The 24,959-nt window shown below is 39.6% G+C and overlaps 1 protein-coding gene across 4 annotated transcripts in view; it reads left to right on the top strand.

Moving 5' to 3' along the window:
• veph1 (ventricular zone expressed PH domain-containing 1) overlaps positions 1-22,433 on the top strand; it is a 286,670-nt gene extending 264,237 nt beyond the window's left edge. For all 4 annotated transcript variants that reach the window (XM_072572661.1, XM_072572664.1, XM_072572662.1 and 1 more), the window contains exons 13-14: positions 12,228-12,364; positions 14,596-22,433. In XM_072572661.1, coding sequence (XP_072428762.1) covers positions 12,228-12,364; positions 14,596-14,832 — 374 coding nt within the window. In that variant the 3' untranslated portion in view covers positions 14,833-22,433. The remainder of the gene's footprint in view (positions 1-12,227; positions 12,365-14,595) is intronic.
• The last annotated feature ends 2,526 nt before the right edge of the window (positions 22,434-24,959 follow it).

The raw sequence follows: 24,959 nt of genomic DNA, 5'->3' as shown, positions 1-24,959 counted from the left end.
TCCTTGGATGTTTCAGCTTCTGACAATGAGTTACTAACTTATAATGACTGGACAGTCTGCAGTTGGTCCTCTGGACTTTGTAAATCATCTGTAGTCCTCAACTCGATGGACTCTAGCATAATCCAAAATCACCTGTTAGAATTTGAAGGTTCATGATCACAGTTAGTGAATATAGGCCATTGGACACTCATAAGGAATTTTCAAATAGTTTAAGTTCATTATGAAGCAGCAGATAGGCATCATTATGAGATAAGCTACATTAGTTAATCAGACAGAAGAGTATACAATCTATGACCAATTGAAGTACTAAAGGCAGTGGACGTGTTCATTAGTTTTTCTTCCTCTCTTCCTGGTCTATCTTCCATCTGAAGGAGGCAGCCATCTGATGAGTACTATCCTCTCATCCTGAGCACTTGTAAATTTAACCTATTTCTAAGGGCCAATATTCTACACTGTGATAATCACCCATTTGAATCCTTCAAGCAAATGGACATGGGACAGCTAAACATACCTTCTAGATAACTGTTCCCAACTTCCCCACCTTCACCCAAATGTTAGGTTTCATTCTTTTTGGAAGCAAACCTTCTATTTTCTTTAACACTATATTGATAATAGGGTACATAAACTGCCGTATAGTTCTTTGCTATCAATTCATAGTACATTGTGGCCTCAATTGTCATCATCCTTTTTGTTTTGTCTTGATGATTAGAAATGGTTTGCATTTGGGGAAAAGCAAGGAACTGTTGTAACACAAGTTTAATGAGATCCCTGCTACATGAGAAAGAACTCCAGTTTTAAAGGGATTCCAAATTGCAACAACCCTCTGGTTCCCTCCGCCAGCATTTATAGGCTTCTGACTGTATCTCAATCAATGGTAGGTTCAGGACAAAGAAAGAAAAGAACTGTCCCCTCTTAACAAAGAAACATTCTGGGAAGAATGAAATAGTTAGCAGAGTTTCCTGCCTTGCCTTCCAAAACATTAATGCAACCACATCATTACTGATACTGGCTACCCATCAAGGAACATAATTTCCTGTAGGTGAGACTTAGACCCTTTACTTATGAAGAAGTCACACCTTATAGAGCTTGCCTGACAACGCTGTAGTCCCAGGGTAACCACAAACCAGGATGCAGCTGAATGCTAGGGGATGTGTCACAGTGGAAATAGCTCCAAGGATAAATCATTGGAAGGGTGTTGTACTGGGGTTGAGGCTCTTGGTGGAGAGGTCAGAGATCATAAGAAACAGTCAGTGGGTGCAGAACTTGAGGGTGGGTGCTCCCAATCAGGAAAGGAAGCCAATAATGGAAGGCCCCTCTGTCCCTCTTGTGGTTTGAGCAGGGTGTCGTGCCCAACTTCCCCTGCAACTTGGAGTGTCAACTCTGTCCTTGACTCCTTCCTACCATCCTCCAAAGTGCCTATTAATTGTCAAGGCTCCTCCTGTCCTTCATATCATCAAAGATTGTTTTGGGCTAAGGGGCTGGCAGTTGGAAGGCCACCTGGAGAGTATTACAGACTCCTACCATCTGCAAAGTACTACTTGAAACATGTAAAACTTTGCCCTATAGTCCAACAAAAGACATTTAAGAAACCTTTCATTATAACAGATGTTTGTGCGTTGAATAATCTATATTTGACCTAGTTTAGTTACATTGGGTGCTTTGCTGTAATCATCAGTTTATAATATAATCTGGCAATGATGGAAGCAACTGAATTTTAAAATACCAACCAAACAGAGAACTGTGCAAAGAGGAATATGGGAAAACACAAGATAAACCAAGCCAAATTTTGAGAATTGTTCTCATTGAATATGATTTGGATAAAAGATTTACACAACCAAATCATAATAATTCCACTCCAAGTTTAGAAAATTGCAGTTACAGATTTGTGAATTCTCCACTTATGGAAGTATATACATCCCAATTTAATACTTTACATCCAGTTAATAAAACATGCAATGATTTCAACTGTAGTCTGATGTTTATGTCAACTTTTCTAAAGTCCACAATATAATGTATTGATCATATTTAAGGCTTTTTAAGAACAGGCTTTTTTCTCAATTTCAGTTTGATATTTATACTTGGAGATTGCTATATTTTATAAACTGCAAATTAATCCACTCTTTGTCTTGTAGAATCTAACTGCAAGTTGTCCCCACCTATGTTTGTGACACCACCCAGGCTCTTCACCATGTCCAGATTTTTATTTCCCTGGCCCCCAATGCCTCATCTTCACCATGGACATCCAATCCCTGTACACATTGATCCACCATGACGAAAGTCTCCAAGCCCTCCGTTTCTTCCTCTCACGCCATCTTAACCACCACGCTTGCACCAACAAAAAAAGATTTCCTGATGAAGGGCTTATGGCCGAAATGTGGATTCTCCATCATCTCAGATGCTGCCTGACCTGCTGTGCTTTTCCAGCACTATACTCTTGACAAACAAGATTTGTCAAGCTGAATCTGAATCTGAATTTTTTCAACTGTGCAGTTATCATAGACTGTCAGACAAGGCTACTACTCTTTAGCTGAAAAATGTAATGCTGGAAAAGCACAGCAGGTCAGGCATCATCCGAGGAGCAGGAGAATCAATGTTTTGGGCATGAGCCCTTCATCAGGAATGTGGGGGGATGGGAAGGAGGCTGAGAGATAAATAGGAGGGATGAGGTGGGGCTGGGGCAATTGTAACTGGGAAGACCATAGATAGATGGAGGTGGACGGTGATGGTGATAGGTCAGAGGGGAGGATGAAACTGATAGGTGGGAAGGAAGATGGACAGGTAGGACCGTTCAAGACAGCGGTGCTGAGTTGGAAGGTTGGATCTGGGATGAGGGGGGTTAAGGGGAGATGAGGAAACTGGTGAAATTGACATTGATGCCATGTGGGTAGAGGGTCCCAAGGCGGAAGATGAGGCATTATTCCTTCAGGCATCGGGTAGCTTGGATTTAGTGGTGGAGGAGGCCCAGGACTAGCATGTCCTTGGCAGAGCAGGAGGGGCAGTTGAAGTGATCAGCCACAGGGCAGTGGTGTTGTTCCCTGAAACGTTCCGTGAGTTAGTTTCTTGTCTCCCCAATGTAGAGGAGACCATATTGAGATCAATGGACACAGTAGATGAGGTGTTTGGATGTGCAGGTTATACTACTCTTTAGCCTCAAGACAAAAAACTCTGATTTCACGTGCAAAATTAGAATGGGAAGATAATCTCACTTCTGAGCAGAGAGTACCTTATTTGCATGCATAAACAGCTCATTATTACCTATCATTGCATCATTTATACACAGTTTGCTACTCTCCCATGAGCTAGAAGGAAACTGGATGGCAATGATTTCTGACATGAAAGTCAAAGTAGCTACCTGGTGACTCCAGCTCACTGCTGGCCTCTATCTTCTCCATCAGTCCCCAATACCTCCAGGTAGCTCCATGGGTAGCAAACAATTGTACTGTCCCACCCACGAGAGTTGGCATAGGACATGACCATACCATCATGGCCCATCTTCTACTCTCTTTGAAAACAGTTTTCCTGTTCATTCCTATACCCTGCCTTGTAATTCTGCTGCCAGATCCTTTTGTGTGCAGAGACAGGCACATTTCTCATAAATCAGAGCTGGGTGCATCTCAAGATTTTTTGCTTGCTCTCTCAGTGCTCCCTCATTTTGCACCAACTTGGATTCTCACAGTCTCTCTGCCTTGCTGAGCCTCTGTGTATTGTTGCATCATTCAGGGGTTAACAGCTCACTGTACTGGCTTGCCTTGCCTTTTAGCACAAACATAAAGGCAAGCAGCTTGTCATAGTAGTGAGCAATGTTCAGTCAAGGAGATGGATATGTTGCTATATACTGCATTAATGTTATGACTACAGCATATGCCAGCAGCATACTTGACAAACACATTGCATATACTCCAACCAGATGACCATGTCTCAAGTGTAAGTAGAGTAGTCCTCAGTCAAGTCAAAGGAGACTGTTGTTGGTCTGGAGGTATTAGCACTGTAAGATAAGACATCATCTGATTTCAGTCTAGGGGCTTGCGCATGGTTAGTTGGTGCTTGGGACAGTCAGAGTCAGAGGTTCAGTGTCATTACCATGTGGGAGTGGTCCACTGTTAGTCCTGCAGGTGCAGTGCAGTCAAACAGGGAGTTAGCAGTAAGTCATTTTGGAGCTACGCAGAGATTAGACTAGGATCTGCCCACTCAGCTCTTGGGGCTGTCTTTTCAGGTTGGTTAGAGATTGGGTCATGGTCAGTCCTGACCAATGACAAGATATTATGCTACACTGGGTATGTGGGAAAACAGTAGCACTCCCTCAAAGAGGGTTCAAACATGGTATAGCACAAAGGATGGGTATTCTGTGTAGCTTCATTCTGTAGCTGCAGTGACAATGACAGACCACCAGACTAATGACAATATGAAGCAGCAATATATTTGTGAACATGATATTCCATTTCCAATTCAGTCTTACCATGTACCTATGTGCCCTTAGACGTCTTTATTAATTATTACTCTCCCACTACATGCACTGTAAAGGAGTATTCATGGCTGACAGTGATTGAACTGATGTATAGCTGGGCTTTAAATTTGGCACCATGGCAGAAATCCCACTAGGTCCCAGTAGTTGTGACTATGTCTGCTGCTCATAAAAGATAATATGAACGTAGAGACATGGTACATACATAATGAGGTGAGCAGTGGAGAATTGTGTGAGAAAACTCACTGGAGCTCCTAAAGAGAAACTCTCTGAAACATCCTGAGTTTCACACTTTGCTGATTTTGGTAAAATTCAGTTGCATCTGACCAAGGAAATTAACAGTTGTTTTTGGTAAATGTGTGTTTTACTTTATGATATCCTTGCAACTCAAAGAGTACATTTCACATCTATTCCTAACTGAAAACATCCCTAGCTTTCATAATTGTTTTAGCTTCTTAAATCTATTCCAAATTAAGAATGTTTCTGGGAATCAGAATTTCCCTATTGTATTATTGCAGAATCCATGACCATTTGATTTTTAACTTTGAGTTTCCATTAAGGATAAATAAATCTCAACGGTCATGAAAGGAATTAGTTACAATTTCCATATGACTGTTGAAATAAACCTCCAGTTCATCAACTTCATGCTCTAACATACTGCAATAGTTATAAAAACATGTTTCCAGTGGGGCACATATTGGCTCAGATTGTATGTTATAAATAATAAGCTTATCCATGTCCACTATTACTAAAGAGTAAATCCATCCATAACCTCAGACAGATGCTTTTGCATGGTTAAATTCAGAAATGGAGAAGATGTTGCCAAATTGCCCTGCTCCTTCAGGAACTCTGTTACAAAGATCTATCACACAGGTTTGGAATGGAACATCATGAATTTCTAATTCCCTCAAACCTCCTCTGAAAGAGTTCAGCCTTTTCATTTCGAATAAAAATGAAATTTTAATGGTATCTTAAGTCCTAATTGCCATCAAACAAAATCTTTGGTGCTTAAAACTGAATTTAAGTTTGGATTTTCATTGTTTGACATTATAATTATTGTTGGAGATTTAAAACAATAGCAATTTAAGTATAAGGTATTTTATTCAATTTTGACTTTTAAGCTCACTCAATCTCATTATTTTGCATCTTCTATTTTGCTTGATGTGATGCTTTGTTGTTTCCAAGCCTATGGTCTCAGTAGTAATGGATATTACTTGGGTAGTTCTTATAGGCAAAGTTTCAGAGTGCAACGGTCCTAAGGCTGAATTTTCCTGAAAACTGACAAAATATCAGTTTCAGGGTCTTTCATGGAGGGTTTCTGTCTGTGATCTCTAGTGAGTTATTTCACACACTTCTTTGCTGCTCACCTCACATTATCTGCCCGACTATCTCTGTGGTACAACCCTAATGCTACCTTGTGCTCGGACAGCAGTTAAAGTACTTCCAAGATTTGTCCCATCGGCACTCTACTTAAAGCCTGACTGCAAAACTGCTACATCAGGTTCTTGTTATAAGCCACAACTGTCTTGTGGAAGAATGATCCTAGAGATAACCTACAAAGGCAGGTTTTAGATTAGATTCCCTACAGTGTGGGAACAGGCCCTTTGGCCCCACAAGTCCACACTGACCCTCTGAAGAGTAACCCACCCAGACCCATTTCCCTCTGACTAATGGGCAATTTAGCATGGCCAATTCACCTGACCTGCACATCTTTGTGACTGTGGGAGGAAACCCATGCAGACACAGGGAGAACATGCAAACTCCACAAAGACAGTCACCGGAGGGTGGAATCGAACCCGGGTCCCTGATGTTGTGACGCAGCAGTGCTAACCACTGAGCCACCATGTCGCTCCTTGGATCACTGTCAAGGGATTGGTGAGGTACTGCTGGACAGAATAATGGTGAACCATCCTCTTATCCTGGCACCACCAGAAGCAACCGTGGCATTAGATGCTGCCAGCATGGTCCAAAATTTCTATCTTGTTTAGTCCAGTGCCCATAGTCTAAAAGATTTGCCCAGCAGTGCTGCAAAAAGCTGAATTACATTCTGCAGTCCACAATATCCACCATATTCTCTTTGCTACCTCACACTCACTCAAATTTTGTACTGCACACTCATGCTCCACCACTCTCACTATTGACTGCGGTGTCTTTCCTCAGTTTCTCTCACCCAACTCTCTTCCCCCTTCAAACTCTAACCAACACCCCCAACCACCTCCCCCCCCCCCCCCCCCCCCCCCCGCCACCGTTTCCACTAATTCTGTGTCCCCTCGGTGTTTCTAGCTCAGTCACTCAGAACATCCCACATCCTTCTCCCACCTGCAACAGCACAAACAGTTATGCCGGCCACTTTCATCTATCCCTCCCATTCTCTCATTCAATGATAAAACTGCCTGCAATAATGGGGGTGTGCCTGACAGTTAACTTCTCACCCCCTGCTCCTTGGGTGCTGCCTGACCTGCTGCGCTTTTCCAGCAACACATTTTTCAGCTCTGATCTCCAGCATCTGCAGTCCTCACTTTCTCCTAGTTGGTTTTAACCTACTGCGAATCCTCTTGCAAGGATGCCTTCCTTGAAGAAGCTCTCTTCCTCCCTCTACAAGGATAAAGATTCCTGAAGAAGGGCTTATGCCCGAAATGTCGATCCTCCTGCTCCTTGGATGCTGCCTGACCTGCTGAGCTTTTCCAGCAACACATTTTTCAGCTCTGATCTCCAGCATGTGCAGTCCTCACTTTCTCCTCTTATGCTCGCATCCAAGTCAAAAAGTAGAGGACCCACTGACGTCAGGCTCACTGGTCTACAGTTCCCTGGGTTGTCCTTACCACCCTTCTTAAACAGTGGCACTACGTTTGCCAATCTCCAGTCTTCCTGCACCTCACCTGCGACTATCGATGATGCAAATATCTCAGCAAGAGGCCCAGCAATCACTTCTCTAGCTTCCCACAGAGTTCTAGGGTACACCTGATCAGGTCCTGGGGATTTATCCACCTATAGGCGTTTCAAGACATCCAGCACTTCCTCCTCTGTAATTTGGACAATTTGCAAGGTGTCACCATCTATTTCCCTACAGTCGATATCTTCCATATTCTTTTCCACAGTAAATACTGATACAAAATACTCGTTTAATATGTCCCCCATTTTCTGCGGCTCCACACAAAGGCTGCCTTGCTGATCTTTGAGGGGCCCTATTTTCAAGTGTGCTGCCTCTGTTGTATATTACCTGTCTGCCTCAGTGGACAGGTTAGCGGCTGCCAGCACTTTCAGAAGTCTCCTGTCAGGGCACTGCAGCTGTGTCAGCTCCAACCACCCACCCCACCCCCCTCCCCCACTCCTCCCCCACTCTGACCTCCCCCCCCCCTTGTGGGAATTCAAGCCAAAGAGGGTGAACCTGCACCGCAGCAGTAATATACTTGCATGTAAGGACCATGTGGGAAGACTCCTTCCACACCAGCTGTACCTAGTTAAAGTGGGGGAGAAAGACTAAAGAAAAGCCTTCTCAGGGAACCTTGGTAGAATGGGTAGAACTTCATTATAAATACCTTGAACACATTTGTAAATATATGTTCACACTTTATCAACAGCTGTGTCTGGCTGTTGTTCTAGCTGCAGCTACAACAATGAAGGTGCAGAGCCATCATTAGTGCTACCCAATGTTCTAATCCTGTCTGATTGGTAGCAGCCCTTTTCATATGATCCAAACTAGCCTGAAATAATGTCATGAATGAGCTTGAGATGTTTTGAAAGTATCATTAGGTGATAATCCTAACTTATACAAAACAACAGGAAAATCGTAGAAAGATTAAACTGTTAAGGTGCATTTGCAATTAGGATTATACAGGGGAAACATTTACAGCTAGCGAAAGATGACTTCTCACAACTCAGTTCCATTGAATGAGGTTCAGAAAGTTGTACAGCCTGCAGTGTTCTGGCTGTCACCGCTGTTCCCTTTTGGCGAGAGTCCTCATCTTCTTACTTAACACAATGCTGTGGCTCTCTCTGACCTTCATCGTGCAGCATAGAGACTCACTGAGCTTCCAGTTGGATGTGTTTCCCATCCATTGATGTAGATACTCTTAGTGTAAAGACCACACAAAACAGTCACACCTTCCGCATCTGGATGCGCTGTGGACAGTTCCAATCAGCTTACGTGGGCACTACCATTTCCAAAGAAGAGTCCTGGGACTCAAATCATTAAGTCTGTTTCTCCGTCCACAGCTGCGAAAGAATTGCTGGGTGTCTCCACCATTTTTTATTTTTATTTCAGAAACAAAGTACCTGTTCAGTAATATGAACATTCAGCAGATGCACCACATGCATTTAAATAATATTTTAATGGCAACATGTTTTTCATGACTTATTTATGTATTCAAAACACTTTACCCAAGCGCTCTTGTCGGCAAAGCAGATAAAGGGACACAGAATTCGGTTTGCATTCAACTTGATTTTATTAACAAAATGATCCTTATTAAAAACAACATGTGAGCATTTCCCAAGTTCTTGCAACATTTACTTTCTATCCAGCTGTATCCATCTGAGAAAGGCTATTACTCGCAACAATCCATGTGTTTGAGCTTGGCCAATTGGAATCTCTTTCCCCTCCAATGTAGGAGTTCCAATGTCTGGCTGTCTTCCACAAAAGTGGGTGTCACAGGCCAGGGTGAATCTTCTTGGGTTGCCACATAGTCTTCCACCATAAGTCTTGCTGTTAGTTTTCACTGAGCGCTGACTTCCAGGTGTGTGTTTTTATTGTCCTTGCCCCAGACCTTCCAGACTATTCTGTGGCCTTTGGCCAATGGGGTCATAAGTGGGATCCAAAGCCGCTCCACTACCCTTCACTGTTGCCATGCTGGGCAAGTGTAAAGTATACTTCTTCAGGTACTGGTTGGAAATCAGGGTGCCAGAAAGTCTGATCAATGCTTCTCCAATACACAACCCTCAGGCTGGTTTTAACCGGCTCCCCCGAACATTTGTAGCCTCTTTGATCTTAGTTTCCACTGTTTTCTTTGACCTGCTACACTGCTGGTTAATTTAGTTTGACCAATTTCCTCTTGGGCCCCCTTTCCAGTTTTAGCTCATGGAGACCTCTGACAAGAAGGACAACAGGACACCTCTACATGGATCTTGTACATCATTGACCTCATTCAAATGATGCTGTTCAAGCCTTTTGGCACATGCACTCTCTCGGACTGTATGTGCATTGGCAGTAATGAGAACCTGACCCTTCTCCTCTCACATTCCCAAGAAATGCAGAATCTCATACATAATAACGGCATGGGTCATTTTCTCATCCGTGAATGCATGAGGTCCATATACAGAATTCTGTGAATATTGATGTCTTTAACCTGTACTGTATAATTGTACGTTTAATACCATTGTCCTGAGGGGCTCACATTGCACAAAGGTAAATCCCGCTCCCTCAGAGAAAAAAATGACTTACACTGTCTGCTCTGGTTGTGGTAGTGGCCATTTTCCATTTCCATTGCATACTTGGGATGAGAATGAAAGGCAGCACAGGTTTCACTATGCAGGGTGAGTCGAAGTTTCAGGCCTGGTAGTCTAGGTGGCCCTTCAGACTTCCATGAACCTTTCTGTCCTGCCTTCCATGTCAATCCCATCAGATTTGATCTTCCCTCGTATTTCCACCCAACTATTTTATTTAACTGCTCATCTCCCCAGGCTTACATCTTCGTCATTCTAAATGAAGTTGATGCAATATTCCCCTGTCAAAGCCTGAGAGGTGATAAACATCAGTGAACTCCCCTTACCCTGCTCCATCATCTCCCACTCTTCCATGTTGAGTCTACCCCCCTTCATAATTATTATTATCCCTTCTGTATCCGAGCATTCTGCCTCCAATTCTCATAATTCTCTGCACCAGCATCACCACCACAGCACTGGATCCTGTTAACTGCCTTCAACTTTCAATGGACAGAGCCCTTGCACTGACATGGACAAATCCCTAGATAGGCTTGGAAGGACAACTCCAACTATTGAATAACTAAACCCTTGACTTGTAAATGTATGTCCATGATTAATCATTAACTCCCCAAATGACTTCTCACAAATCCTTGGAGAGTTACACTGGACCTTCAGGACTGGCTGTGGACCATACCCCAGCCTAGTGCTATGGACCCCCCGATAATGTATCCAAGCCCCCCTGAACTGGTAGCAACTAATGCCCTTGATGTTCTCTGCTGGTAGCCCCTGAGTGGACACAGTCCCTCTTGACATGACTAAGGACTACTGAACTTCAAGCCATGACCATTTGTTTGAAACAATGTTTTGAATGAAGCAGTAAAATGTAAAACAGCACAGCAAGGCAAAGTAGAGATGTTGTGAGCATTTGAGTCGACACAAATTGAGTGAGCACGAAGGGAGATAGCAATGGGCACCGAGAATCCCTGAGGTCTATCTGTGTGATGTGTGCCTATCCCTGTATGCAATGTGATCTCACAGCAGCATTACAAAGCAAGGTGTAAGTGCACTCCAAACTGCAGTATTGAAGTGAAGATGTGTAATGATGATGCAGTGAGGCTGGTGTAGATCTAATGCCAACCTTCCTGGATGAAGGATGCAGATGGTCGCTGCCCATAGAGTGCGCCCTGAGGTGTTGGGGAGTGCTGTCCAAAGAGGAAGCCCAGAGAAGCAAGCAGTGATCTGGAGCACCCAGTACCCACTCTTGCTTTCATGTTGGGAATTGTCACTGTCTGGTTTCTCTCCACGGTATGGGAGAATAGCAGACTGCATATTAATGAGGCAAGAATAGGTTAGGAATTGTTTATGCATGCACATAAGCTCCTCCCTGCTCACAAGCAAGATTGCCATCTCTTCATTCAAGCCTTGGTGGAAATTTGTACCTTTCATTAATGTCAGGAATCTCATTTTTCTGATCTTGCAATATTTTCCCAACTGAATCACCATTAACCAAGTTTTTTCAGGGGCTGGGAAAATTCCACCCTCAAGTTTTGTTGCATGTGGAGTGGTGAGTATGTGTTGTTTGTGGGAAAATACTTTTGCTCCTGACTGACCGGCAATGCTGTTAAGACACTTAACTTCTTCTCGAAGCTCCTTGGTGCCCCTTGTCCCACCTCAGTGGGTGAATAGTAGACAAGTTTCATATTTATCAAATTGTAGCGTCTGACCTGACTTCGGCTGTTGAAATTCACCCTTATGTGTCTCAGTTAAAATTTACCCTGTGTGTCTCAGTTAAAATTTACCCTGTGTGTCTCAGTTAAATTTACCCTGTGTGTCTCAGTTAAATTTACCCTGTGTGTCTCAGTTAAAATTTACCCCATGTGTCTCAGTTAAAATTTACCCTGTGTGTCTCAGTTAAAATTTACCCTAAGTGCCTCAGTTAAAATTTACCCTGTGTGTCTGTTAAAATTTACCCTATGTGCCTCAGTTAAAATTTACCATGTGTGTCTCAGTTAAAATTTACCTCTTGTGTCTCAGTTAGAATTTAGGCTTGTGTATTTCAGTTAGAATTTATGTTTATGTGTTTCAGTTAGAATTTACCCCCATATGTCTCAGTGAAGATCCTTTAGTCTGGTTGGGAAAGTATACCGTGGATTCCTCTTTTTAGCAAGGTCCCAGTACCCCTCTGGCCTACCAACAGCTATGTATGTAATAAATGGTTAGTTCATACATTCCTTGTAACTCCAAAATCCAGACTAATGTATATTAATAATGCAGATTAGCATTCCGATGATATTTGCTTGTTAATATGTCAATAATTGGTCATTCTAGTTTAATATTTCTTTAACAGTTGTAAACCAGGATGGTCAACCACTCATCGAAGGCAAGCTCAAAGAAAAACAAGTGAGATGGAAATTCATAAAGAGATGGAAGACCCGCTATTTCACACTGGCTGGGAATCAGCTTCTATTTTGCAAAGGAAAATCAGTAAGTAGATGATTAAAATTTGTTAGATGAAGTCAATGGAACTAAGCATCATAGGTAGTTGCACATTGATTTGTATTTTGTTTAATGTGAGTGACCTTCTGTGGGTGCTAGAGATCTAAAATAATAGCTGGACTTGCCTTCCAAGTCAGACAGCATCTATGGAGAGATATACTGAGTTAAACATTTGAGATCAATAATCAAAAGAATTCACAAACAGAATATTTAGGTGTCTGGAATTAAGTTGGTATAGTGTAAATATGGAAAAGTAATCATGAAAAATATTTAAAGCAAATAAGATATAGGTACAGAAAAGAAAATAAGATCAAGTAACAAATAAAAGGTCTAAACTGAACAAGGAAGGAGAATATTGGAATGTTCACCTAAAACATAAAGCACAAGGCACTGGTGGCAACATCTAGGGGGCAGGTTGGATGAAAAAAACGAAGAGCCTTACTTGATTTGCATTGCTTTCGCCCAGATTTGATAACTGCCTGAGCAGTTGTAAGGAGTTAACAGGGACAAAATGGTAAATTTGCATTTTATGGATGCAAACGATATGGGAAATTTTACTGAACACTTTTACATCCCTCAAAATATGACAATGAGCTATTGAGTATTAAAGCAGATAAGCTGAGCCACTGGAATTATTTGAAATTTTGCTTTATTCTTTCACAGAATATGGGCTTCACTGATCAGTTAGAATTGATCTTTTTCTTATTATAAATAGTCCTGAACCTGAGTGCCATGTTAAGCCATTTCAGAGGGCAATTAAGAGTCAACCACATTGTTGTGGATCTGAGGTCATATGTTGGCCAAACCAATTAAGGACAGCTAATTTCCTTCACTAAAGAACTTTCAAGAACTAGATGGGGTTTTACAATACTTGATTATAGTTCTTATGTCTAGCTTTTACATAAAGTTTTATTAATTAAGTTCAAATTCCAGCTGCTGAAGTAGGATTTGAACATGTGACCCAGAGCACTAACCTGGGTCTCTCTGTTAATACTCCAGTGGCATTATCACTATGCAAGAATCTCTGCATGACTCGGAGACAATTGTTGTTTTTATATATTCTTTATACGATGAGTGTCAATGGCAAGGCACTGCCCTTCCTTAACTGCCCTGGAGAAGGTGAGAGTGAGCCGCATTCTTGAAATTATGCAGTTCCATCTGTTTATGTACACCCATTGTTAGTAAAGGAATTCCAGGCTTCTGACCCAAACAACAGTGAAGGCATGGTGATGTAGTTCCAAGTCAGGATAGTGTGTCACTTGGAGGGGTGGAGGTTCATACATCTGCTGCCCTTGTCCTTCTAGGTGGTAATATTAGGTTTGGAGCAATTGTCAAAGGAGTCTTGGTAAGTCACTGCAATGCATCATGTAAATTATGCATATTGCTAACATTGTATGCTTGTGGGGGAAATTAACATTTATGGTGGTGAATGGCATGGTGAATCAAGGATGGTTGTAAGCCTCTGCAGTGTTGTTAGAACTGTGTTCATCCAAGAAAGTGGAGAGGGTTCCATCATACTTCTGATATAGATGGTGGACCTGCTGTAGGAAATCAGGAGGTAAATTACTCCCCCCAAAATGTCTAGCCTTTGAAATGCTCTTACACACAATAATTAATACAGTTGATCCAATTCAATTTCTGGTCAATAATAATCTAGTCTGTTGATGTTGCAGCATTCAATGTCAGTAATGCCATTGGCTGTCAGAGACAATCATTAGGTTGTCTCTTGATGGAAGTAGTCATTGCCTGGCACGTAGGGATGAAAATTTACTGTCACTTATTAGTCCCAGGCTGAATGTTGTCCAAGGACTACTGCACAAAGACACCAACCACCAGTGTTTGAGGGGTCACAATTGATAACAATCATTGCTCTCATCAGAAAACATCCCCATTTCAAATCTTATGATCATTGGTGAAGCAGCTGAAGATGGTTTGGCTGGAGCACTACCTGGAGGAGCTCCCGCAGTGATGTCCTGGGCATGGGATGATTGATCTCTAGTAATTACAGCTATTTTTCTTCATTCTAGGTATGACTTCAACCAGTGTAGACTTTTCCCAGATTTCCATTGATCTGATGTTTGCTTGTGCTCTTTGATGCCATTCTATCCTATGTTGTCTTGATGTTACGGGCAATCACTGTTACTTGTACATAAATTTCAATGGAACTAACTGGAGATTTCCAAGTGTCACATTATATGCTATGTGTCTTCACCTTTCAGAAAGATGATCCAGATGATTGTCCAATTGAACTGAGCAAGGTACAAAGTGTAAAGGTTATCACTAAAAAGCGGAGAGACCGTAGCCTTCCTCGAGCCTTTGAAATCTTCACAGACAACAAGACATATGTCTTCAAAGCAAGAGATGAGAAGAATGCAGAGGAGTGGTTACAGTGTATCAATGTTGCAGTGGCTCAGGCAAAACAAAGAGAAAGCAGAGAGGCAACAACATACCTATGAACAAATCTGACTCACATTGGACAAATGGTTGGCTGGCAATGAAATAACTATCAAGGTGAATTACTACGTCAGCCTTGCAGGCATACTTCAATGTAGAACATCTGAATCTACATTGAAGAGATATCTGAAAGATAGCACTTGTGCTAGTATGGAACAAAAACCTGGAACTGTGTTCTGTGTAAATGTAGGATATATCAAATTAGCATACCCATTTGAAGCGTCAAAGAAAAAGTCTGGAAAATGTTGTAATGATTAAGTTAATAGAAAAACAAGAGTTAACAAATATGCCTTTACAAGGCTTGACTTCGTGATTACTGAACACAAAGCATGTACATAACACTATAGAAACACCAAAGCTAGGAGAATGAGTAGGCCATTTAGTCTTACAAGCTTGCTCCATTATTCAGTATAATCATGGCTGATCGTCTAACTCAGCACTCTGTTTCTGTTTTCTCCCCATACTCTTTGATACCTTTAGCCCTAAGAATTATATCTAACACTTTCTTGAAAACATTCAATGTTTTGATTTCATCCTTCCTCAGATAAAAGGACCAAAACACAATACTCCAGGTTTAGTCTCACCAAGGCCCTTTACAATTGCAACCAGACATCCCTGCTCATGGACTCAAATCCTCTTGTTGTGAAGGCAAGCATATCATCTAAAGTTTTCGTCACCTGCTGCACTTACATGCTGTCAGTGACTGGTGTACAATGACACCCAGATCTCGTTGCACCTCTCCCTTTCCCAAACTATCACCATTCAGAGAATAACCTGCTTTCCTATTTTGCTACCAATATGGATAATTTCACATTTATCTACATTATACTTCATCTGCTATGTACTTGTCCACCCAATGACCCTGCGTATGGACAGTTTCAGGTTCAAATCCAGTTAGGTTGGTCCCATGATCATAAAGATCATTGGTGTTCACTCTGAATTTACACATGATGAATAAACCTCAGATAATAGAGGAAAATGATGAATAATTGTAGAAGAATAGAGAATGGAAACAAGTACAGAAAATACAGCTAGTATTTATTTCACCATTAGTTTAGTTTTGTTTTAGTAACAAAAAGAAACTTTCCTTAGCCCTTTGTGGATTTGTCATATTAAATAAGACATTTTTTTCACAGATTTATCTAATCGGGAATAAAATTTCACTTTGTCGAATAATATATGCCATGATTTTTGTGTGCTATGTTATAGATATGATACTCAGTTTGTTTTGGCTCAGTGAATTAATGTGATAGTTCCCCAAACCTGCACAAAGTTCCTTTTACATTTCTGGAATTCAGCTATGATATATAACATAAACTAATCAACTTTTTGATTGCAATACACAAGTATGAATAGATTCCTCTCAAAATGGGTTAAAGGTGACCTGAAGAAATCCTTGGTTAACAAAGGTTGACATGTCAACTGGCATGGATAGTATCCAATGTCACAAGTGTTACATTATTTGAAATAATCAGAGATTGATGAATTTGAGTTCCAGGAGAAAATGGAGCTATGAAGGAGGTATATGTTATATTAATCTTTTATGTATTTTACCTTGATCTTATTCAATTTTGTTGTAGAAATTTACCATTAGCTGAAAGTTCCACTTTCTTTAATGAGACTTTCTAGAGTAATATCTGCTAACTATTTCTATTTAACAATAACTACTATCACCATAACAATTCCTCAATTTTTATCTTGAATGGCATAATTTTTTACTACATCCATGAATGTTGATTTGAAGAAAACAAGGAAACTTATTGCGTCTCAATAATATTGATGAAGAATTTCTTTTGAGCTCCTCCAGTTCCCCCAAAGTAGATTTATTCGACATTCCCAATCCCCCACTGTAGATTACTCAGACGTTCCTGATCCTCCATTGTAGATTTAACAGATGTTCTGGATCTCTCCCCCTGTAGATTTACCAGATGTTCCTGAAACCCTACTGCAGATTTATCAGATCTTCCTGATCCACCTGAAAGGTAGTGAATCCCCCAGTAATACATTGTAAACAAGATCCAGCAGTGTATCTGAACTAAGCTGCAACAACCCCAAGGAAATTCCCCAGCAACTTCAGCTTAGTTTATTTGATGAACTACAATTCAGAAATTTCTGAATTGAAGATTTACTGAAGAGTTATTCAGATAATTTGTGTTGCCACTTGAGAACTGAAATATAATCTTCTCCATAAGTTGTTAAGTGAGGTCTGCTGCTCAGGTGGGTTCAAATTTGAAGAAGTCTGACTTCTGAAATATGACAATATTATAATCCCAAAGGGGAAGTTATCCAAGCAAATCTCATGATTCATCCATTGCTTTCTTGTTGGTCGTTTTTATTCCATGTAAATTGGCTACAATAGATGTGATTCACTTCAAAATAGTACACCAGTTACTAAATGATTTGGGGCAAATTGAAATTATAGTATAGTAGTAGATAAGTTCTAACTAATAGGGTTCTCTTCTTTAAATGGTAGAATTTGAAATGGGCTTCTCAAAAACATATGATAAACAGTTTAAGAGAGAAGAGCATTATTGTATATAGTTTAGATACGTTTTTCTACAAGTAATGTTGCAATTATATTTCTGTCAAGAGAGTTGGGTGTGATGCCATAGTTGCAGTAAATGCTAATCTTTGATATACTGAAACAAGTCTTTTTTTCTTTCTCATTCCTGATAGTTGTCCACTATTCTCATAGCTACAAGCCTAGCTGAGAGCAAAACAAAATCCTTAATAATGAAGGAGAGGTCAACAGCCAAAGTTAGGATATAAACTTGTATTTTGTTGTCTGATTCAGTTTCATTAAATAGCAGAGTGTAACCCTGCTGTTTCCCAGGAACTCAATATCTTCTCTAACTGCTAACGATATTTATTAAAAACATTTCAGCTTAAACCATGTGAAGCTGAAAATCACCTGATATAAAGCTACTGGGACACCTTGAGTACTTTTATTATTATCATATTATGGTAAAAAGAATTAAAAAGTTATTAATAAATCTGTATTTCACCTTCACTTAATTTTAAGTAAGTTTATTTTTATCTATAATTTCCATTCTGTATTTTGAATGGCTTAATAGGTAGATGTATCCCCTGGTACAGGTAGTTCTCGTATAAAGAATGTTTCAGCAGCACGGTTTAGCTGTAATATCACTGAAGAAATAGGCAATGGTATTTTAGAGAACACTTACATCGGTTCTCAATAGCGCGATTCCAGCGGCGATCTCTTCACATGCTTTGTTCTGCACATGTACCGATGTCAGCTGTCGTCAGAGCATGTGAGAGGTACAGCACTGTACACTGAGCAGCTTCATCTGAAAAATTAAACTAATGAATGTTTATTGCTCTCCCTCTGAGACAAGAATATTCTTGTATAATTCCTGTATAATCCCTGTATACTTCCTGTAGGACTGCATTACACATATACATACCATTTGCCTTTCTAATTTGTTCTTGTACTTGCATATCTCACAATCGAAACTAACCCCCAAGAGACAGTCAGAAGATAATCAACCACAGCTATCCACTTCTGCAACCAAAACTGCACCTGAAGGTAGTGATGATGATGACCCGCTGTCCCTGCATTAACAATATTTTTTCAATGTAATGTCTTAAATTTACTTTTGTTTAATTAATAAATATGATTTAAACCTTCATCCAGGCTGTGTTAGGCTTTTGGGTGAATTTTGAGCGATCATGAGTGATTTTCTTTCTGGTCTGTCCCAACCCCATTTTTCCCATAAGCCCCATTTTTCTCTATTAAGCAATATTTTATGAAGTGAAGTTTTGCCGAAATGCAACTATGGTGCTCTAGGATAACTACCTGTTTATTATTGAGCTATACTAATCAGAAAATCTAAAATGCTATGCCATATCTGGCTGAGCAAGCTGAGCCCTGTTGAAGTTCAGCCAGAGTTCCTGCTTGCAACTGTCCCCTCGTGGCTTCTGCTGAAAAAGTGCCTGAGGATTTTGAGTGAGCACAGGACCTGAATTGATTAAAATCATATAGCCGTATACTACCGATAATGTCTTTCCAACTTCTCTCATGAATAATGGATAAGATTTGGCTAAAATAGGGCACTTGTGCAAACATAGAGCAGAAATATAGAAATTACGGTAACCTTAATGTTGACAGTTCTCAATAAACAGGTCGAATGAAAACAAGAGATTAGAAGATGGAGTCCAAGTGGAAGAGGAGTATTGGAAGCAGGGAAATGGATCCACCAAACTATGCACATTTCTATAACAATTCTAGTAAATTAATATACTAACATTTCTTTTCCAATTTAAAATAGGTTTTATAAAAATTATATTTTTTATATTAAAAGTTCTCCCATTCTCTTCAATGTTTCTAACCAAGAAGGAAATATTGAAGTAACCATTAATTAAGCAGCACAGAGGTGGCTCAGTGGTTAGCTCTGCTGCCAGACAGCATCAGGGATCTGGGTTCGATTCCACCCTTGAGGGTCTATCTGTGTGGTGTTTGCATGTTCTCCTTCTTTCTGTGTGAGTTCCTTCCGGGTGATCCAGTTTCCTCCCACAGTCCAAAGATATGCAGGTTAGATGGATTGACCATGCTAAGTTTCCCATCGTGCCCAGGGAAGTATAGGTTAGGTCGATTAGTCATGGGGAATGCAGGATTACAGGAAATAAGGTTTGGTGGGGTAAATGGTTCTGGGTGGGATGCTTTTTGCAGGATCATTATGCACTTGATAGGCTGAATGGCCTGCTTCTGCACTGTCGGGATTGTATGATTAATAAGAAATCACTGCTATGCTTAATATGTTAGAAATGTTAGATGAAATGGATGTAACTAAGCTCATGTGCTTTGATTTACAAAGTCAGGTCAAGTAAATGTAAATTTTTTATTTTATTTATATACAAACATTTGTTTTTCTAACAGCCACTTTGTACTTGGCTAAACTTCACTTAAGTCACTTTTGCGGTTAAATAAGATTGTAATTTGAATCACACCAGTGATGTCTGCCTGTGTGATTGATAGTGTGTATCTGTGCAAAACAAAGTAATGTCATAACTGAAGAAAGTTAGTATTGGCATGGTTCAATAATGGTTCCTCACCTCATGACATACTGTTCTTTCAATGTTGTGGTCAGAATATGAAAATACACTTAGCAACATGCTTGTAAATGTTCTTTCCCACCAAGAATTTGCCTTCCAAAACCTTACATATAATCATCTTTTTAAAACAAAACTCAGCATCAAATCCTCGACCATAATAAGATCATGTTGGAATCATCACACTGTCTTTGAGGGATGTTAACTTTAAAATATTTTTGCATTGATAATTCAGGATTTTAGAATTCTTTGTAATTTACTGCTACCAATGGCAAATTGCATGAATTTACCCCAGTGTGCTACTCATAGATGCTTATGGACAAGTATTATTAGCATTACTGATGGGTTGTCATTATAGAGATTTATGAATTTCATAAATTATATTTGGAGTTTACAAAGCCAGTTAGCAATATATTGTAGTTCAACCATAACATTTCTTGCCCAGTTAGTTATACATTGCTCAATTGATAAAGTATAATGTAATATGCCCTCGGGCTTTTAAATATGTTTTTTTCATATAAAGCATTTCACTGATTTAATAGAAAATTTAGTCCATTGCCGGTTTGTTACATGACTCTGAAAGATAACAGCCTCAGGTATGAGTTGGCCAGAACATTGTCTGTCAGTAAAATAATCTTCATTACCAATTGTATCAAATTTAATATGAACCATATTGTTTATATCATTGACTTTACTTGTTTTTATAAATGTAAAACTTAAATATGCATTAAGATCAATATAGGAAAAAAAGAACCATCATTCCAAAGTCTTCTGACTACAGATTGTCTAAAGTCATTGATTTATTTTTACTGGTTGGGAGTTACAAATGCAAATCTGTTCCAAAAATCGTCCTGGGGTCAATGACATTAATCACTCCCATAAGCAATCCAAACATCTTGAGGTTGTGTTTCCACTTTGTTGCCATAAGTTATATCAATAGAATCTGAATGGAATTGGTTGAAGTAACAGAAAAGATTGGGAAATGTTTAACGCAGACCTGAAAATTTAGCAGTTCTCTAATTGCTCTGGCTCCAAAAGGCTTTTCAAATTGCATTCATTTTATTTCCAGAAAACAGACATCAGAAGGCATGTTTTAAAAGTTATTTAATTTTAAAAATGTTTTACTTATTAAAAAACTATGAAATTGTTCCCAAAATTGATAAGTTATTTTTATGGAATGTTTTAATATCTGAACACTGTAGGTGGAGGATTGCCTTTTTGTTGCAAGCTTACTTTTAATTTTATTAATAATACTGCACTTGGTTCCAAGCTTAAAATGAATGTACATTTTTCATAGGAAAGAGTACCCTCCATTACACTGTTCAATTATACTGGTTCATGGAAGATTTTGCATTTGTGACTACCCAGATATATATAATGTTTGCACATCCACTTCTTCAGTCTATTTGAATCCTATTAACATTATATGAGGTGAAATGCAGTGCGAATTATTAAACTGCTTTTTCCATTGGTAAGGTGGAAGTGTAGAGTAATATTTATAATCAAATTCCCTAATTCAAATACAAAAAACTTGTTGTTGTGCAATGATGTAAGCATGCTACCTAATATTTTTGATGTTGCCCTCCTTGGAATCTCTGCATCCAAACATAACTTATGTTGCAAAAGCGACAGTGCCTTTTTAAGTGTCTGAAACAATTTTAGGTTTTGACAGTTCACAATCAGAAAAGAGATTGAAATTTTCGAAAATATTGGTTATGAGCTGTTCATCAAGTAAGATGCTAAGTATTTATTATTTCCATCTGCCAACCTGAGACTAACACTAAAACTTGAAATAAGGACTGTTTCAGGTCCCCATTTCTCAAACAAACCACCCCCGTCAACTATTTTTTAAAGTAACAGTAATTATGGTATCCTCTTAGAACAGAACACTGGAAGTAATTCATTTCAGATCCTTTGTAGAACAAAGATCTAACAAGAAGTAAAATATTCATCCAGAGTTATCAGTTGGGACCAGGGTTTTTAGAATTTGTGGGCCTTAATTGCATCCTGACATCGACTGCCTACCAAAAACCTTTTATCCGTGAATAACTCACCAGCCTTTTTTTCAATTCCCCAAATGTGCTAATGTACTATTTCATATAGTCACAAGATATCCAGGAAGAAATAAATGAGGAAGTTAATGTTTTAGTTGTATGTCATCCAGCCAAATAACAAATGATTTGGAGCGGATTGTCTCCAGTAATATACCCCAATGTTCTTTTCCTACGTTGATCACTTTTTACTTTCTGACATCAATGCCAACTTAGTCATTTATTGGACTGAATATTGTTCCCTTGATATTTATATTACAGTAATGAATTATATTTGAAATGGGTCAACACTGTCCTGGTTTTGCAATTGTGGAACTGCACAGTAATAAAATATAAATGCTGTAATGTTCTAATTTATTTGTTACTTTAGACCCCCAGAGAGATTCCTTCTCCCCCAGCGTGGCACTGTCTCTGGAATGCACGTATAAGTTCTAAAGGTCTATTATTTGTAAGTCTATCAAACAGACCCCAAAGATCATCATTTTCACTGTGAAATTCAATAAAAATATTACTATAGTAGCTGTACTTGGTAAACAACAGAGTTTTGAGTTTATTTACATCATTGACTCATGTTCCTCTTTGTGATGTATCCTTTTATATGAAAGAAGGAATTCTAAAACTACTGCCATACATAATAATAAAAACACTCTTCTGAGTTGGAATGAAGGGAAACAGGCAGAGATGAGGTATGTTTCACACTGACCTACTTAAAGAAAGAACAATCATTTCTTTGTCAAAGGAATTCTCACTTCTATCTCAATACAATGCTGGTAGATATCACTTCAGAGCTAGTAGAAATAATTTGATTAAAACATGGTTGATAAAATTAATGTTGTATTCAAGTAACTGCTACCAAATATTAATACATAAACACGACTTTTAGCTAGGTTATTTTTCATCTGATGTATTTGAATATTTTATCACCATCCACGTCAGTGCCCATCTCTCCTGGGAGATGCCATTCCTGTCGTTTCAGTCTGACTTCTGCCTAAGACAGAAAATGGCTAAAGTCATGTCATTGTTACTTTTTTAGCAAGTTTCCTTCAACAATTATTTTGATTGTTCAGCTGTTGGGAAGTCCATCACGTGATTCCAGCTCACCTGATCATGTACAACCAGCACAACTCCACCAATGACCTTTCTGACCACTTAAATACAAGCAGCTCTTGGAGTCAGTAAGTGTTTAATCTTGGTTCTTTCCACTTCCTGACCTACATATCACCCCTCAGTGAGATTATTCACATTGTTATGGGTAACTTCCACATATATGCTGAGCTCCAAATTTCCACAATATCCATCCCCTTCATAAATCTCAATGTCAAATAATTTGATTTGATTTATTGTATTTACATGTAACTATGTACAATGAAAAGCTTTGTTTTACGAGCAGTATAGGCAAATCATAGCAAACAAGGGCATACAGATCATAGGGTGCTTAGACAGAGTGAGACATACAAGGTTACGGCTGAACAGGAGGTGCACAGAAGCAATTTCAGCAGTAGCAAGGTCAAATAGAATGTATCTGCAATGCAAATTCACCCACAGATATATATAATGTGTGTATATGTTTGTGAGCATGTGAGGGAGTGAGTGTGTGTGCGTGTACCCTTTCACAGGCATATACTCCGTCACACTCATGGACACATTCCCTCTCTTCCACAGACATGCATGTGCACGCACACACACGCACACCCCCAAGTCTATGTGGTGAATTTGCATTTGCAGATTTGTATTTGCAGATACATTCGATTTTGTGCAAAAAGCACACAATATGTAGGCAGTCAGTCCATGTGACATTTTATAAATTCCTACTTTGGAAATACAACCAAAGTCCGACTCAAGGTTGGAATACAGACAGACTCTAACCTTACACCTTTTTATTCCTGATGAAGGGCTTTTGCCCGAAACGTCGATTTCGAAGCTCCTCGGATGCTGCCTGAACTGCTGTGCTCTTCCAGCACCACTAATCCAGAATCTGGTTTCCAGTATCTGCAGTCATTGTTTTTACCTTTAATACATTGTCTGTCCTGAAATGTCACTTTTGTTTAATAAAACCTTAAGTTATATCAGGAATGTGACTTGAAAGTCGCTCTGGGATTTACATATTAATGAATCGAAACCTGCAACCCATTGTAAATGATTAAGACTTAACAACAATTTAGGTTAGTTCAACGCACCACATCAGTTATATGACACTTTAATTTTTTACTATAAATTCTGTGTCCTATGATTCTGCCCTGTCTCTCCAACCCACCCCCAGCTACCTGATGAAGGAGCAGTGCTTCGAAGGCTTGTACTTCCAAATAAACCTGTTGGATTATAACCTGGTGCTGTGTGATTTTTAGCATTACTCGAAGTTAGAGAATCCATTCAGCAGTCTAATAACATCAGGGAAGAAGCTATACAAGCTATCATGTGTTCAAGCTTCTGTATTGTCTGCCTGACGGAAGAAGTTGGAAGACCGCGTTACCAGGCTTGGAGGGGTCATTGATGTTGGCAGCCTTTCTGCGGCAGTGAGCAATGTAAGTGGAGTCCATGGATGTGATGTTGGCTTCTGTGATGGTCTGGGCTATGCACACAACCTTCTGTAGTTTCGTATGGTCCTGGGCAGAGGAGTTGTCATACCAGGCCATTATGCACCCAAATAGAATGTTTTCTATGGTACATCTGTTAAAGTTAGTGAAGGTCCTTATGGACATGCCAAATTTCCAGAAGTCGGATGACCAAATACTTGATCATAGATCATTTTTAAGGAGTAGATAAGACAGGTAGAGAAGTGGATGAATTTTCAAAGCTTAGGATCTTGGCAGTAGATGGCATGGAGTTCTCAGGTGCAGAAATAAAATAATGTTAGACGGGTCTGAGGTGGACAGTGAAGCATTGAGCAACAACTGTAAGTTGCAAATGTGTTTGCTCACTGGAATGAGGATGATCGACTGTACAGAATGGGTAGAACAACTTCAAGAAAGGTTGGGAAAAGAGCCAAAAATAACATTCATATTCTCTGA

Source organism: Chiloscyllium punctatum, chromosome 6, assembly GCF_047496795.1.
Source record: "Chiloscyllium punctatum isolate Juve2018m chromosome 6, sChiPun1.3, whole genome shotgun sequence".
Classification (NCBI taxonomy): domain Eukaryota; kingdom Metazoa; phylum Chordata; class Chondrichthyes; order Orectolobiformes; family Hemiscylliidae; genus Chiloscyllium; species Chiloscyllium punctatum.
Note: the sequence above shows the minus strand (reverse complement) of the source record. Positions and strands in the feature narration are given on the sequence as shown.